At 40.1% G+C, this 17,350-nt stretch overlaps 1 protein-coding gene across 6 annotated transcripts in view; it reads left to right on the top strand.

Annotated features, from left to right (window-relative positions):
* Nucleotides 1-17,350, top strand: part of ppp1r13bb (protein phosphatase 1, regulatory subunit 13Bb) — a 56,725-nt gene that overhangs the window by 19,425 nt on the left and 19,950 nt on the right. For 4 of the 6 annotated variants that reach the window (XM_017455944.3, XM_017455940.3, XM_053675673.1 and 1 more), the window contains exons 3-5: nucleotides 2,220-2,367; nucleotides 4,571-4,690; nucleotides 5,725-5,795. In XM_017455944.3, the coding sequence (XP_017311433.1) occupies nucleotides 2,220-2,367; nucleotides 4,571-4,690; nucleotides 5,725-5,795 (339 nt within the window). Of the gene's footprint in view, nucleotides 1-2,219; nucleotides 2,368-4,570; nucleotides 4,691-5,724; nucleotides 5,796-6,901; nucleotides 7,037-10,106; nucleotides 10,324-17,350 lie in introns of those variants that run through there. The other 2 variants (XM_017455947.3, XM_017455946.3) reach the window with 2 other exon arrangements.

The following is a 17,350-nucleotide window of genomic DNA, read 5'->3' as shown; positions in this document are numbered from 1 at the left end:
AGTCACATAAATCACCAGCACTAATAAATGAATAGATTTTAATTCTTCATTATAGTATGAAGTAAGTTCATAGTGGGGTATAATCCCTCTTATAGCTTTCTAATGTGTCGTGTATGTTTGTTAGCACCCTAGTGTTGTGAAAATCTCCTCAGGGGCTTTATTCAGATTATCTGGATTGCTAGCCAATTAGTAAAGCGTCCAGGATTGTCCGTCCTCAAGGTGCACTTTCATTTAATACCACACACACACACACACACACACACACACACACATGGAGTCAGATACAGACTGCATGCTCCATGCACGTGTATTCAGTTTTATACAACATCTGTACTATGTTGTGGCATTTGCTACTCTGCACATTCTTGTTTGCTGTGTATAAAAACCTGATTGTTTTTCTGTTGTATTTAAGCTGAAAGAGCTCTTTGTCTGCCCACACGCACAAACACCTGTGATTCCTCGCCTAGAAGGTGGGGTTCTTGCATGTGTGCAGTGGGGAGTGGCATGTATCCCCCGAGGTCTCAGACGCAATGTCCTTCTACACAGTGTCTGTGTGTTAAACCGAAGGTAAAATGGTCACCTTCATGGGTTTGGAGTTTTGCCAGGTATATAAAGCAGGCATTGCAATTCTGTCAGCAAGCAAATGGTGCAGTGTTGAGCTCCTTCCATTTATTCTGGAAAGAATCAATGGGTCATTGTTCAGTCATTCTTCTGGGATAAGATCTTGTCAAGTCAGGCTTGGGTTCAGAACCGAACGGTTTTGTCTCTGGCCTACAGTTGGCGCGTTTCATCATCTCAGGTGAGTCAGGAAATGCTTTGCTAACATCTGGCCTTGTGTATATAGTAATTAGATTATCCGGTTAATTATATTTTGTTATTCCCGTCGTTTGGAATGTGTTTCTTGTGGTTCAGTTGGTTTTTGGGGCAGTACTGTTAACAGCCTGGAACTCCCTTGGGTCTTCTTGTCTCAAGCTGTGTTCTTACAGTCCACCCACTGCTTTAAGCGTGCATTTATGTCTACCTGTGCTCTGGGAATAAACAGCATCTTTGTCACTGACTGACTCAGACAAGTGAAGTAATGTAGGTCAGCAATGGCATGTTTGGTTGGACTAACCCACCATCAGCAGTAGTGGAGCCTGGACCTTAGATGTTTGGACCCCAGGGATGCTGACAAGTGGAAGTTAGAAATGCCGTCAGAACTGCACCAACTACCTGACAGTCACCCCTACACTTCGGCTGCTCCTCCTATGTCACAACACGCGTTCGTTCCAAACCCTGGCCTTGGTCCTGTCCTGCACATTTTTGTGCTTTGCCCGTCCTAACACACCCACTTCAACTTCGAAAGAGCTGTTACTTAGCCGATATTTGACTGTGGGCGTGTTGGAGCAGGGAAAACCTTAAAACGTGTATGGTATATGGGAACCTGTAGCCATGAAAGCAGGAGTAGAGTTAAAGCTGCTGAAATCAGTGTGGTGAACTTCTGAGAGACATGGCCCATACATGTGCTCTACTTGAATTTGCAGAATTAACATTGTGTGTTGCACTAAAAAAATCTGCACTTTTCTGAACCACTAAATACTGGCAGGCATGTAAGTATTTTTGTCTGGCTAATGTAGTGTTATTATGTAACCGTTTAATATGATAACAGTTCCATGTGTGCATGTGCAACAAAATTGACAGGCAGGATGGATACATAATACACAGGAGAGAAGTTTTTTAGTTTGAAACAGTCATAGAAACCGTGTTTTTGCTCAGACTGTGTACATCAGAATATAAAGACAGTTTATCTGACCTCAAATACAACAGCATTAAGAAGGTTTTTCCTTTCAGATATATTTTTTTTCGTTCACACCCTGTTAACAATAAAACGGTGACTTTGATTAATAGGCAGGACCGCTGAGATGTCAAGATGTTTCCTGTGCTTGTGCTTCTCTTAAATATGCAATATGATTACTTTCAATTACGCTAATGTATTTTCTGGAAGTCTTTCATTTTGGACTCGGTGACCAAGATGTCATCCCAAAATAAGAGTCTATATGCTAATTCTCTGTCTGCTGTTTTTATGCAAACGAAAACATGTTGTATATAATTGTTGGATTTAGTGCAAGGTTAATATAGGAACACATTCTCCCAACACTTCCTTATTACCCTAGTTATGTAAGCTAGAATGCATTTAATGTTGTGTACTTTCTCTCCATCTTTCTCGCGTTGTCTTTCAGATGATTCTGACTGTGTATTTGAGTGATGGCGAGCAGGCTCTGACGGAGGTGCCCATCACTCCAGAGACAACATGTCGTGATGTGGTGGAGTTCTGTAAGGAGCCGGGCGAGAGCGGCTGCCACCTGGCTGAAGTGTGGCGAGGCAACGGTATGCACCTGACCTACTGTAGTGTTTACGTCCTTGCCTGACAATCAGAATAAGAGTACAGTATAGAGGATAGTGTAGGGTTTTTTTTTTTTTATTATTATTTTATTTATTTATTTATTTATTTTTTTTAAAGGTTCTACTAAAGACCTGTCACTTAATAAAAGACACTGAATTTTATGCAAACTTTTTTTTTTTTGTGCTTCAGTGCTCTCATAGTCCCTGTCACAGCATGAGTGGCAGCAGTGAACAGAAAACCTGCAGATACGTTCCATTATTCTTCCCTTCATTCAGTTTTCATTTCGCTTCTTCTAATTAATAATAGCTTGTATTATGTGTGCCACCTTTCTCATACCCAAATTTCTCACGTTATAATTTAAAAAATGCAGAAATGCACCAAAAAATAGACTAGTTAGTGATGTCATCCTGTTACTTTCTTTTCCATAGTCATTTTGGCTTAAAAAAAAAAAAACTACTACAGGTAATCTTGTACGGTCATTGACCTTGTTCAACAAAATGTCCTTTTATGCCTTACAAAATGTCCATCATTACGACATCACTAAAGCCGCCAGTAGACAGCCTGCTGTCTCTAACTCCATTACTGAAGAGTAAGCGGTGGTGATTGCCCATAGCAGGCCATTGGTTTCATTTAACATCCTGCTTTCACAGTACATGGCCACTCGGATTTGCACAAATGCTCAGCTGACCTCACCGCGCCTTTCTCTCAGTAGTAAACCATTTCTTTTCGTAAATAACAGGTTACTGATACTACACCTAGTATCAGCACAAAAACAAAAAATGTTCAGACCAATGTGCAGTCCATCTTTTCTTCTGTGTAGTGCCACTGAATCACACTCCTCAGACATTCCACCTTTATTCTTCAACAGACTGTTCTGTGTCCATGCACAAAATAGCCCATTGTATGGCTTAAGGAGATGAATAGCCTGTTTATGTGAATCTGTTAGTCCATTCTGCCTCTGATCCCACCTCTAAGCAGTGTAAAGTTCAAAAGCAGCTGATAATATGCAGGTGTGGGATCAAAAACACAGAACACAGTCCAAGTCTTCAGGAAGACGTGGTTACTGTAACCTAGCCCTGTGTTGACGGCATATCAGTGGTGGAAATAAAAGCGTCTTCAGGTGTGCTCCTGATACAAGAATGATGTTATGGAGTTGTGCCCTGACAATCCCCTTACGACGGGCATGAATATTGGGCAGATTTAGCTTAATTTATCTTTTCATTATTTTTTTTTTTTTGTGTGTTCCTGTTGCCTTTTGGTTACGTTTCCTAGTAAATCTGGCTGGCTGGTCTGTTCTGGTTAAAGCCTTTGGAGCTCGGGTAAAGCTTGAGCATTATTATTGGAGTTGAGGCAAGACCGTTATGTCGCTGTAGAGGGGAAGGGCAAAATAGAGAATCGGGACACGCACACCACAGTGATTGTGCACTATAGGAGCAAGACACTATCCTTTACACTCTAGTGAATACTGCAGTGCTGTGCCCAGACTTTATTCTCAGTCTCATCTTTTAGATTTTTTTTTACACTACCTACGATTCAAGTAATATTCGCCAGACCTCAGCTTGTCTTCATGCAAGTAAGGCTCAGTTGCAAGCCGCTTCTTATTCACTTGCTATATAGGGTATAATCTAATCTAATTAATCACAGATAATGAAGACCTACAATTAGTGCCTTGTTAGAAATCAACATGCATTATATTAAATACATTAAGAATTAACACGGCCCTAATTTTCTCTCTCCTTCTGCTCCTAGAGCTGGGATTTGTTTTGACTAGCGTCTTTTCTCCTCTGCATCTCCCTTTTTCCCGCCACACTGCATTCCTCTGGCAGGAAGCCATGTTTGACTCTTTGATACGTGTGTGTGTGTGTGTGTGTGTGTGTGTGTGTCTGTGTTTCTCTCCCTCTCCGGGGTGAGGTGTGGCTCTCTTTCCCATCTTAACTTCTTTCTCAGGGCCCCTTAGTAAACCCCTTATTTTCAAGGGACAGGGAAGAATATCTGCATTTAATGTAATGGAGATGGACTCTGAGCTTTGTACTCTCGTTTAACACTTTGTTGTCTGTTCCCTGTCGATCTCTAGGCATCCTAGCGATGTTTTTCATGGAGTCTGTTTTTTTTTTTTTCCCCCCCTTTGATAAAATCCACGGCTGCATCTTCTGTTGTCCCGGACTATGTGATCTTCCCTCCTTGCAGAGCGAGCAATTCCCTTTGACCACATGATGTATGAGCACCTGCAGAAGTGGGGCCCCAGGAAACAGGAAGTGAAGTTCTTCTTGCGCCACGAGGACTCGCCCACAGAGAGCAGTGAACCAGGTGAGCCTTACTTTCATATAAAGGAAGCATTGTCATGCACTTTTATTTTCAGTGGCAGTTGTGGGGCAGATGTAAACTTGTATTCTCCCACAACCGAAAAAAAAAAAAAAATCTTATTTTATGCATCTATGTATGTTCAGATGCCATTTCCTCTAGTGGACACCCGTCCATGCTGCCCCCTAAGGGGAAAAAAATGTGGTCGTGTATTAAGTTTCACTCATGAACATTGTTTTCACTTTAATCCTGATGTATCAGATTGGTTCAGTGCAGTCTGGGTCTTTAGGCGAGGGAGTGATGGTTAAGTGGTGGTTATATAATTAAGCAGCTTGCTGTATAGTTGGATTAAGTGTCCTGTCCTTTCAGGTACACACACACATTCAGAGTACCAGCCACATGTACAGTCTGGAAATTGGAACACACATCATATCTGCACATTCAATTTAAATGTAATCTATAGTTTTAATCTACAATTGAATAATACTAGGTTATAATGCTGGCACTTTAACCAAATGCAAATATTAAAACTTGGCATTGCATTACTTGCCCCACAGTTCTTTCTCTTGCTCTGTCGCTCTCTCGCTCTCTCGCTCTCTCTCTTTCTCTCTTTCTCTCTCGCTCTCGCTGTTTGTGTGTGGACCATAATAAACTGCAGTTTGAGAATTTATATGCAGTGAGCTGTAATACTGTGGGTGTTAAACCATCACTCTGTCATCAAGCCTCGGTCCTGTCTGCCTGAGCACAGCCAAAGCCACTCTCACATTTTGTCCCCCACACCACACCATCTGTCTGCTGTCCCAGCTCACAGCTCTGTCTCGCTTTCCTTCTGCTCTTCATCTTTATGTATTTAGGTCCACATATCAGATTTCTGTGTTTGAGTGTCCGCCTTTAACAGCATCACAGCAGCACGACTACCCAGATTAAAGCAGAATAATCTACGTACGTTGCCTGGTCAGATTAGGAAAAGATTCAAATGTTGCAGTGCTCTAAATGTGCATGTTTTCTTTTTTTTTTTTCTTTCTTTTTCCTCATGACAGGGAGTCAGCAGTCTCAGGAGCAGGCTAACCGAAGGACTGGAAGTAGCTCTGATAAGCACACTGAAAATGGGGTATGCTCGTCTCATATTTCTGTAATATGACCTCAGTTATCATGACCCCTAAGTTCAATCATGTGTCCTAAATCACAGTGCAGCTTTGTAGAAATTATTTCTCTTGTATTTTAGTCCGTGCACCGGTTTTACAGATTGCCCAGCGTTCTCATTATTGTTCTGCTGGTAAAGCGGTCTTGACATAACGCATCCAATTATCTACACATCATATTATTAATAGAGACTCTGCTGTCTGAGAGCAAGTCCATAAACTCAATGATTAAGGTCTAGGGCATGTTTCTAGCTAACCTTATGTGTCCACCTGCCAATTTTGTCAGCACTGCCACGCCACCTAGCTTCTCTAATGTTTCCACATGGTTGGGTGATAGCAGTTAGTAAAGGCATCAAGTAAATAATAAATAATAAACCATATGAAATTGCTGTTTGCTTTTTATGTTCATCTATTTATGTTCAACAAGCGTTGTGTGTTTTAAACTGTGAAATAATGCTAGGTTAACATTTCGGATCATTCCCGAACCTCTGTCGTATCAGTGAATGAAGTCTTCATGCTGAATTTTGTTGCCTGTAATTTTGAATTCCAGTCTATCCTCATCAAATTGGCTAGGCTTGTGCACTTCTTTTTCAAGTATTTTGTAAATGCCTGTGCATTTTCCCCTTTATGCCAAGAGATACCACTGCAGTTTTCTCTCTGCGCTGCACATTGTATACGACTCTCACAGACATGTGCCATATTTGCCTTCTTTCATGGGCTCTCCACAGTTTCTGCTTTTTGTTCTCGTGAGCCACTTGATTCTTAGAGCTTCCTTCAGCATCGCTCGCTTTCACTCTCTTTCTAGCCATCTGGCCCAGATTCTGGCAGAGGAAATGCTATGCTCTAGGAAGTGGAACTAATTTTACCTTAAGGGATGTGGAGGGATGCAGACCAGGAAATAATGGCCTCCTTATCGCTCAGACGATTATATAACATATTGCGATTAAGGTTGTTCCTTATACTTTCCACTTTGTTGATCTCTTTCACTCTCTTCCTCTGCATCTCTGGTATCTCCGTGTCTTGAGGGAGGGAATGACAGACTGCAGAGGACACACTTCACTTGATTTGCTTGTGGTGGTTAGCCAGGGAACTGATCAGCAAGGCTGCACTAGCTCCCGTCATTGCCATCCAGACCCCCACCATGGTGGTGATTAGCGCATAGTGCATCCTTTGATCGACAGGCACAGAGGAACTACTTACATATAGTCAGGTCAGTTTTTCATTGGTAGTTGTTCCAGCAAGGATGAGTCATTATTATCAGAAATGTATACTGCGACAGTACTGATGCACATCCTACGAGAAGCTGATCCGTTATGGTGTACTTATCTTCATCCCAAGATATTTAGGCCCTAATAATCAGTTGTAGTCCATTATATAATTCAGAACTATTTGTACTAATCAGTGTGGGCAGTGTTCATTTTTCTTTCTGCACAAGCCAACTCAAAGAGGGTAGATTTAATGTCTGATTGAATGAGCTTGCAGTCAGTGTTTATAAGGATAAAAAAAAAAAACGTATTATTCATCTGTAATAGAAAGCCGAAGCTAGAGGCTTTGAGCAAAAAAACGAATATCAGGCAGGCAGGTTTGTGACAAGGGAGTCATTTGTAGATTAAGAATCTTCTCAGCCATTGGCATCAGGAAAAAATAAAAGAGTAATAACACGAGTTATGGTTGTTGAGTTTTACAGATGAAGTCTTGGGTGGCCAATGGACTTCCCTGGTTAATTTAATGAAAGAAGATATCTTCTCTTCTTTGTCAACTTTGTTTTATTGATCTGTCTGTTTGACAAAATTAACGTTCATTACAGTTCATTACCCAGCAAATGGTGCTTACTCAGCGCTTAAACATTCTGTACGGTGCTTTGTCTTACTATGACTGATGAAGTAAGAATAAAAAGAATGAAAAATAATTACAGAACATTTTAATTAAGAAAGATTACCTACAAAAATGAATATTTCAAGTAGTTTTATTAAGTGGGTTTGTTTTTAATATCCCAATCGCAAAATGCAGGACATATAAGGCACCAAATCCCAACTTTGGCCACAAATCTTGATTGTCTGAGCCAAATGTGCTCAGACATATTAGATGTTGGGATTACTGAACTACTACATGTTATTTTTTGACTGGTAGCTTAAACATTATATATATATATATATATATATATATATATATATATATATATATATATATATATATATATATATATATAATACATACTATCTATCTATCTATCTATCTATCTATCTATCTATTTATTTATTTATTTATATTTTTTTGCATTTCTGTTTTGCACTACCAGAAACGTTTGGAGAAACTTGACTGAAATGTTTCTCATGATCTGAAGGTGTATGATTAAATGTTTGAAATCGGTGTTGTAGAAAAAAATATAATCGTGCCAACATATTCATTTCTTTCATTCTAAAACTAACATTTTATTTACAAGAAAATATTTTTTTAATGGATGACTTGGAGCTAAATATTCCGAAAAGCAGCCAATAAGCATCTCGGGGGGGATTCCTCAAGAAATCGGTTGAGGAAAATGCCAAGAATACTTTTCTGGAAATAATAGGTAAAAAGGGGGTTTACTTTGAAGATGATAAAATACTAAATTATTTTTTATTTATTTTGGATTTTTTTTTTATCAGAACATAATTCCCATAGTTCAATTTGTGTTACTTCAGAGTTTTGATGACTTTATTATTATTATTATTATTATTATTATTATTATTATAAAATGTGGGGGGGGGGGGGGGGGTAAAGAATGAGTGTGTCTAAACTTTTGACTGTTAGTGGTTTTATTTATTATTATTACTTTTTTTAATCCGATTTAGCCCACATGTGTATGTAGTTTCAAGTCCAACATGGGGCTCAACTAATATAGGAATGTGATGAAGTCTTAAGGACTGTCCTTATTGCTTGCTTTTTCACCATCAAGCCCTCATTTATCATAGGTCTACACTTTGATGATGTCACCAAAGTGCGGACTTGAGGAGGGCTGTGGAGCGTTTGGTGCCCATAGGTTTTGTCGCTTTGTTTGGCTGCTTCTCTGCGTAAGATCTTTGAGACAAGAACGACTCGGACGAAAACCAGTAATTTGGTAGGTCAGGCGAGGGCCGTACACTGTATATGTACACAAGCAAACTGTTGCACCTGCAGAGAACGTGAAATGGCGGCCATTACAGCATATTCCACCCTCCTTTCGTTTTTTTGCTCCTGTTGCCTGCACTGAATACTTGCACATACATTGTCGTTATTTAAATGTAATATTTGAGTACATTTGTGTTTTCTTCATATCTAGATTATTTAAGGGTGGAAAAAAAAAATCTGTTAAAATGTTTAAAATCACGTTCTTCTTTTAATCACTTTAACTTTCACGTGTCATAGCTGAGCTGTTACTGTAACAACCAAACGAGCAAATATCACTACAGTCCAACAAGGCAAATCTGAAATAAATAAGAATAGCTGTGCTTTTTGAACATAAACGCTGTCGTAGACTTTCTGCTGTTTGCCCTTTTGTAGGTGTTTTCAGCATAGCCTGTGAGTAGGACTTGGTTTCACCCACAAAAATTTTGTTGTTGTGTTTTTGTTTTTTTTTTAATTATGCTTTGCTGTTGCGTGACTCCTAGATGCGTAGCTTAGTAAACATCAACCCTTATAACATCCTCGTACTTAAAATAATACCTCCCAGTGCAGGGCTTAAGCAGTACCTCAGCTGAGAAAAACAGCTTAACCGTAATTCTATGTTGTCTGTGTGTGTTTGTGTGCAAGTTTCTCCACAGGTTGACCTCAAGGCAGACAGACAATCTATTTTGGGTTTATTGTTCAGTTGCTCCTTTATACATTTTGGGGATTACAATAGTTTTATGACATAAGAGGTCTTAAGAGGATCAGTGTCCTTGGTATGCCCCCTGGTTTTGCTAAAGCGGGGCTTTTGTCTGCTCTCATCCCCTTGTATGTAGACCTGACGTTTCTGAGATGATGATGCGCGCGCGCGCTCACACACAGACACACACACACACACACACACACACACACACACACACACACACACTTGTGCTCCCTCACACCTCTGCCCAAGGAGGGTAATCCCTGGACACATGTTCAGCGGTCTCTGTAGTGGGTGGTCTCTCTTCTCCCATTCCCTATCATTCTGCCACTCTTATGCTCTCTCTCTTTCTTCCTCCCTCTCTCTCTCTCTCTCTCTCTCTCTCTCTCTCTCTCTCTCTCTCTCTCTCTCTCTCACTCTCTCTTTCTTTCTTCCTCTCTTTCTCTCTCTTTCCTGCCACGGGCCTCGTCAGTGGTGCAGTTTGAGTGGCGTTGGAGTGAAATTGTATGTGCGAGTTCTCTGTGAGTGGAAATATTTGTAATAAGTCAGCCCCTCCCTTCCTTTTCTCTTTTCCTTCCCCCGTCACTCTTCGCCATCTCTTCATCTGCACATCCTTTCACACTCAGCTGAGCAGACTTGACTTGTGTCTGCAAGGAACAGGCAGGGCTGAGGTAAGGCTGCTTTAACTCTTACCGATAAATATTCTTTTAACTCTGCTATTCTTAAGTCGGTGTGGTCCTGCAGATTCATTTAGAGATCTTAACGGTTTAGTCGGTGACATTATTGTTGTTTTTCTTTAATAAAATTTCACACACTTGTGGAGTCGTACTTGGATTGTAGTTTGCTGATATGGTCTTGTGTAACGGTGCTCTCCATGACCTGCACAACTGTAGAGCTGCAGAACTCTGGACTATGTGGGTAGCTCAACTTTACCAGAGTTAAAGCTTTTTTTCTGTACGTGTGGGTGGCTTTGCCCTGCAGGGAGTGTATATTCTAGTCTTTCTTTATTTTTCACAAGATCTGTCAAAAATCTCTCACTGTACCCAAGTTAGCAAGCAGAGCATACAAACATTGCAGGTAATCATAACAGCTATAGGTGGTGTGTTGTCTTTAGGTTATTAGATATTACATTTTGACATGCGTTGCTAGACTGCTGTATTCCTCTATTATACCAGTTTTCTATTTTGTATGAAGTTCGGTTATCCTGCTTAGTGTCCTGCTGTTCTTTGTGCTTTGTCGGCCAAGCACAGATCTCAACTTAGAAAAAAAGAAGGCAGGCAAGACTACTGCTCTATGCTGAACCATGTGGAAAAAGGATGATGGTGTTTTTTCCATGCCATGAGTGATCTTGGTGAGCATAGTTTATAGAGTTACATGTGGAATGTAATGAATAAAGCTAGTTCAGTTTGTTTGGTGGTGCCTTTTTTTTTTTTTTTTTTTTTTTAAACTTGGTTTTTATCTCTTTTAAGAATCTGACATTTATCACCCCAATTCAAAAGAAGTTGGGATACTGTGTAAAATGTCAATAAAAACAGAATGCAATGATTTGCAAATCTTATAAAGCAATATGTTCTTCACAATAGAACATAGAAAACATATCAAATGTTTAAACTGAGGAAATGCACCATTTTAAGGAAAAAATAAGGTCATTTTGAATTTCGGGGCAGCAACACATGTCAAAGTTGGGATTGGGGCTGGAAAAATAAGTGTTACTAAAAAGAAATAGCTGGAGGTTAATTGGCAACAGGTCAATAACATGATTTGGTATAAAAAGAGCATCTTAGAAAGGCAGAGTCTTTCAGAAGTAAAGATGGGCAGAGGTTCACCGATCTGCGAAAAACTACATCGACAATTTTTGGAACAATTTCAGAATAACGTTCCTCAATGAAAAACTGCGAAGACTATGAATATCTCATCATCTACTGCACGTAATATCAAAAGATTCCGAGAATCTGGAGAAATCTCTGTGCACAAGGGACAAGGGTGAAAATCAATATTGCATGCCTGTGATCTTCGGGCCCTCAGGCGGCACTGCATTAAAAACAAGCATGATTCTGTAATGGAAATCACTGCATGGGCTCAGAAACACCTCCAGAACTCGTCTGTGAACACAGTTCGCCGTTCCATCCACAAATGGAGGTTATAGCTCTATCATCTAAAGAAGTAGCCATAGATGAACATGATCCAGAAATGCCGCCGTCTTCTCTGTGCCAAAGGTCATTTAAAATGGACTGAGGTAAAGCGGAAAACTGTTCCGTGATCAGATGAATCGAAATTTGAAATTCTTTTTTGGAAACCCTGGATGCAGCGTCTTCTAAACTAAAGAGGAGAGGGACCATGTGGCTTTATCAGCGCTCAGTTCAAAAGCCTGCATCTCTGATGGTATGGGGGTGCATTAGTGCCTATGGAATGGGCAGCTTGCATGTCTGGAAAGGCAGCATCAATGCTGAAAGGTGTATGTACAGGTTTCAGAGCAACATATGCTTCCATCCAGACAACGTCTTTTTCAGGGAAGGCCTTGCATATTTAAGCAAGACAATGATAAACCACGTACTGCATCTATTACAACTGCATGGCTTCGTAGTAGAAGAGACCGGGTGCCGATCTGGCCGGCCTGCAGTCCAGACCTTTCACCAATTGAAAACATTTGGCGCATCATGAAACAAAAAATCCGACCAAGAAGACCCAGGACTGTAGAGCAACTAGAATCCTGTATCAGACACGAACTTAACAACGTTCCTCTCCCAAAACTCCAGCAACTGGTCTCCTCAGTTCCCAGACTGTTTGTTAAAAGAAGAAGGGTTGCTACAGTGGTAAACACGGCCCTGTCCCAACTTTTTTGAGACATGTTACTGCCATCAAATTCAAAATTACCTGATTTTATTTTTTTTTTCCTTAAAATGGTAAATTTCCTCAGTTTAAACATTTGATATGTTCTATTGAGGAAAAAATATGGGTTCATGAGAGTTGCAAATCATTCCATTCTGTTTTTATTTACATTTTACACAACCTTTTTTTGGAATAGGGGTTGTACACGACCACTTCGCACCACATTAGGCATATATTGTAGGCTATGAAATATCTGCATTCAGAGACATGTTTAACATGTGCTTCATGCTGACCAAAGTGTGACATTCTACAATATTTACACCTAGGTTTGCTTTGCTTACCATTTAGATATGCATAAAAATGGTGTGCTGTATAGAATTTTTTTATAGACTGCAGCAGATTTAGTGAGCTAGTCAGCAGCCCCTTGCTCAGTCAGGACTTTAGTGAAATGGCCTTGTTGGCATTTCTTGAATAATTTCTCATGCTGTTCCTATCTATTTTTTATCTAACATAATCGATCTAAACGAGTTAAAAATGTAGTACATCTTAAAAGGTAGGGTGAAACAGTTTTGATTTTGTCCTTGCAGTCTTTCAGTATAGAGCTCGCAAATTAAGCCATTCTTGCTACATCTTTTTTGCTTCTGCCCTTGGGGGCGGGGGAAGCAAAACAAATGGCTTACTACAGTAAGCACAACCACCGAAGCCGACTCTCCACCCTGCAGATCCGCTGGGATCGCAGGCTCTCTTGATGAGTTCATGCTCCAGCATCACATTCTCTAGAGAACATGGCCTTGGGCTGTGGAGATAGCAGGAGCTGCTTTTAACAGGGCCTACACACTGACCTGTTTCCTTTGTCATCTATTGAATAAGCCTCACATCATTGAGACTTCATTGTCTACAGTTGTTACCAAGGAGAAATTGGAGAACTTAACCTTATAGTTCCCTCCACTAATATTGGCACCCTTGGTAAATATTAGCAAAGAAGGCTGTGGAAAAATTGTCTTTATTGTTTAACCCTTTGATCTTTTGTAAAAAAAAATAAATAAATAAATAAATAAAAATAATAAAATCACAAAAATGCTCTAATGGATATGAAACAATTGCAAACAAAACATAGGTTTATCAAAAAAAATTTTTAGTTAAATATAGGTGTGCAACAGATATTGGCACCATTCTAGTCAATACTTCCCTTTGCCAAGATAACAGCTCTGAGTCTTCTCCTATAATGCCTGATGAGGTTGGAGAATACATGGCAAGGGATCGGAGACCGTTCATCCATACAGAATCTCAATAGATAATTCAAATTTCGAGGTGGACTCTCCTCTTCAGTTCACCCCACAGGTTTTCTATGGGCTCAGGGGACTGGGATGGCCATGGCAGGACCTTGATTTTGTGGTCAGTAAACCATTTTTGTGTTGATTTTGATGTATGTTTTGGATCATTGTCCTGCTGGAAGATCCAACCACGGACCATTTGAAGCTTTCTGGCAGAGGCAGTCAGGTTTTCATTTAATATCTGCTGATATTTGATGGAGTCTGTGATGCCATGTATCCTAACAAAATCTCCAGGTCCTCTGGCAGAAAAACAGCCCAAAACATTAAAGAGCCACCCCCATATTTAACCGTGGGCATGAGGTACTTTTCCATATGGCTACCTCTCTGTGTGCCAAAACCACCTCTGGTGTTTATTACCAAAAAGCTCTATTTTGGTTTCTTCTGAGCATAGAACCCGATCCCATTCGAAGTTGCAGTAGTGTCTGGCAAACTGAAGACGCTCGAGTTTGTTTTTGGATAAGAGGAGAGGCTTTTATCTTGAAATCCTTCCAAACAACTTGTGGTGATGTAGGTGACTTCAGATTGTAGTTTTTGGAGACTTTCTGACCCCGAGACACGACTAACTTCTGCAATTCTCCAGCTGTGATCCTTGGAAAATTTTTGGCCACTCGAACCATCCTCTTCACAGTGTGTTGAGACGATATAGACACACGTCCAGTTCCAGGTTGATTCATAACATTTCCAGTTAACTGGAACTTCTTAATTATTGCCCTGATGGTGGAAATGGCCATTTTCAGTGCATGTGCCATTTTCTTATAGCCACTTCCCATTTTTTCAAGCTCAACAACCTTTTGCCGCACATCACAGATATGTCAGCAGTCAAACTGTCGGGTCTTAGCTTTCACTTCTACGCTAAAACCTGCTGTCATAAGCTACTTCTCTGTTCTCTGGAGATGTACAACAGCATCTTGTGAGAGTTAAAGGATGAGAGCAAGAGGTTAGAACAGGTCAAGTCAGTGGAAGATATTTCCTTTAAAAAAAAAAAAAAAAAAGAAAAGAAAAAAAATTCATTACCACCCTCATGACATACGGGTAATCTGCAGAATTTTCAGGAGCGATTTTTGCAATAATCCAGATAATTCCAAACCTTCTCTTATACCTTTATGGTCATTTCATGAAGCTTTTTGCTTTAGCACCCATGTAATGCCGAGACACGCAAAGCACTGTTTGTGCAGATACAAGCTAACATTGTTGCCCTTTAAGCCGTGAATCACTTCACACACCAGTCGAGTCAAATCATTTCTGTGGTAATGAAATTTGGAAGCTTGCCATGCTGCTCATGACTGCGCAGTGTGCTATTATTGATCATGAACTCAAGTAAACTGTGCTGAGCCGCACTATACCACATCTACATGCCCTTATCGTATTTTAGAAAACATAGTTTTTGCTGGACCGACGAGTGGATCAGGCTGAAGGAGGGATTTTCACTCCCTGACTGACTGCCATTGCTGGGAAGAATGCAGAAAAATTGCCTGTGTAGCTATATCACATGACCAGTGGCATTGGCTGATGCTCAGCTTAAGGCTGTACAGCTTCGCTTCACATTTGCATTTCTATTCACTGCTTCTGAATTTCTGTTTGGTAATGTAACTGTTTTTAAAATCCAGTGTGGAAAATATTTGGTGTCTCTGTTAGTACAGTCAAAATTTAAGAAGATATGCCATTTTAAGCAGAAGTGTACTGAATTCTACTTTCTGCTCTGACTGCAGACAATGCTGAAGCAGTGACTCGATATAGACTTCTGTACACAACCAAATACACCATATCAGCAGTCTAGTGTTCAGTAGGTTTTAGCACCGTAATTCATCTTCTGGGATCTAGGACTGCTGGACTGTTAGATTTAATACAGAGGGCAGGATAAGTATGTATCAGATACAACCTTGAGTTAGGACTTTTAGATGTTTTAAGTGAAATTCTTTTGAACTGATAATATTCAGAAGCATTGTCAGATCTAATTGCAAGATGATTCTGGTAAATTGTTTTCCTGGTAGAAGATGTATGTGAAATATTTTGAAATGTCTTTCTTTATCACAGTATATGATGATCGACCTATCCTGCATGCTGCAGACATGTTAATGTGTATTCATGTTGTTTCTACCCTACCCCAACAACCATTATGCTCATTATATGCTCATTTTTTCCAAGAATATTCAAAAACCTGTTTAATTTAGGGCGTTTGAAAGATGTTTTCCAGCTGGTTCCCAACCCTCGTGCTGGAGTACTCCCTGTCCTGCACCTTTGACACTTTTCCCTCCTATAACATATGAGGTGACCTAATGAATATTCCTTTCTAAGTTGGTGTGTTAGGGCAGGAAGACATTCGAATGTGCGGGACAGAGGGTACTCTGGGAACCTGTGTGTTGAGGTATGAAATGGCTAGATTCCATCTCTCCGTGCTAAATTTTTAAACTAGTTTTACTTCATTATGTACACTGTTCCTAGACAATGTGAAAGGACCTGGGCTGTGTGCAGGTCATGGCAGAGTTAACATAATAGAAACCGTTCATGTCAGTTCGTGTGTCTTAAATGAGAATTTGGTGAAAACCAAAAGAAGTGCAAGAAATGTTAAGACTTTCATTGACCGATTCATTGGAGGAATTGTTGTTTTTATTTTAAAGCACTAATAAAAAATCAAGTTATTTTTTTACTGCTAGGTGTTAAACTACACTACATGGCCAAAAGTATGTGGACACCTGACCATCACACCCATCTGTGGTTCTTCCACAAACTGTTGCCACAGAGTTGGAAGCACACAGTTGTATAGAATGTGTTTGTATGCTGTAGCATTAAGATTTCCCTTCACTGGAACTAAGAGGACAAACATGTCCCAGCATGACAACGCCCCTGTGCACAAAGCGAGCTCCATGAAGACATGATTTGCCGATCTTGGAGTGGAAGAACTCGAGAGTCCTGCACAGATCCCTGAGCTCAACCCCATTAAACACCATTGGGATGAACTGGAACGCTGACTGCACCCCAGACCTCCTCACACAACACCAGTGTCTGACTTCACTAATGCTCTTGTAGCTGAATGATCACAAATCCTCACAGCCCCCTCCAAAATCTAGTGGAAAGCCTTCCCTGAAGAGTGGAGCTTATTATAACATCAGAGGAGGATTTAATCTGGAATGAGATGTTCAACAAGCACATAAGAGTGTGAAGGTCAGGTGTCCACAAACCTTTGACAGTATAGTGTATTTATTCTTTATTGCGCAGCGCCTTTCTTTCTTTCTTTATTTATTTATTTTAAACTTGTTTCAGTGATTCTGGAATCATATTAGTTTAGTTATTTATAAGGCTTAAATATATTCTTGTAAAGGTGCATTATGTATAATTAGTCTTCTTTTGAAGCTTTCTAATGGTTAGACATTTGAATGATTTCAATTAGACTACCCCCTATTCCACTTCCCCCAACAGGAGGCCCATCCAAACACGTCTTGAATGGAAGTCAGTTTTCCAATTGGGTTTTCTCAGCCACATAATACTTTTTTTAAATCATGTTTTACATGATCATGATTTGCAGGTTATTTGTACA

The sequence above is a fragment of the Ictalurus punctatus genome, chromosome 25, assembly GCF_001660625.3.
Source record: "Ictalurus punctatus breed USDA103 chromosome 25, Coco_2.0, whole genome shotgun sequence".
NCBI lineage: Eukaryota > Metazoa > Chordata > Actinopteri > Siluriformes > Ictaluridae > Ictalurus > Ictalurus punctatus.
This window is presented reverse-complemented; position numbering and strand designations above follow the sequence as displayed.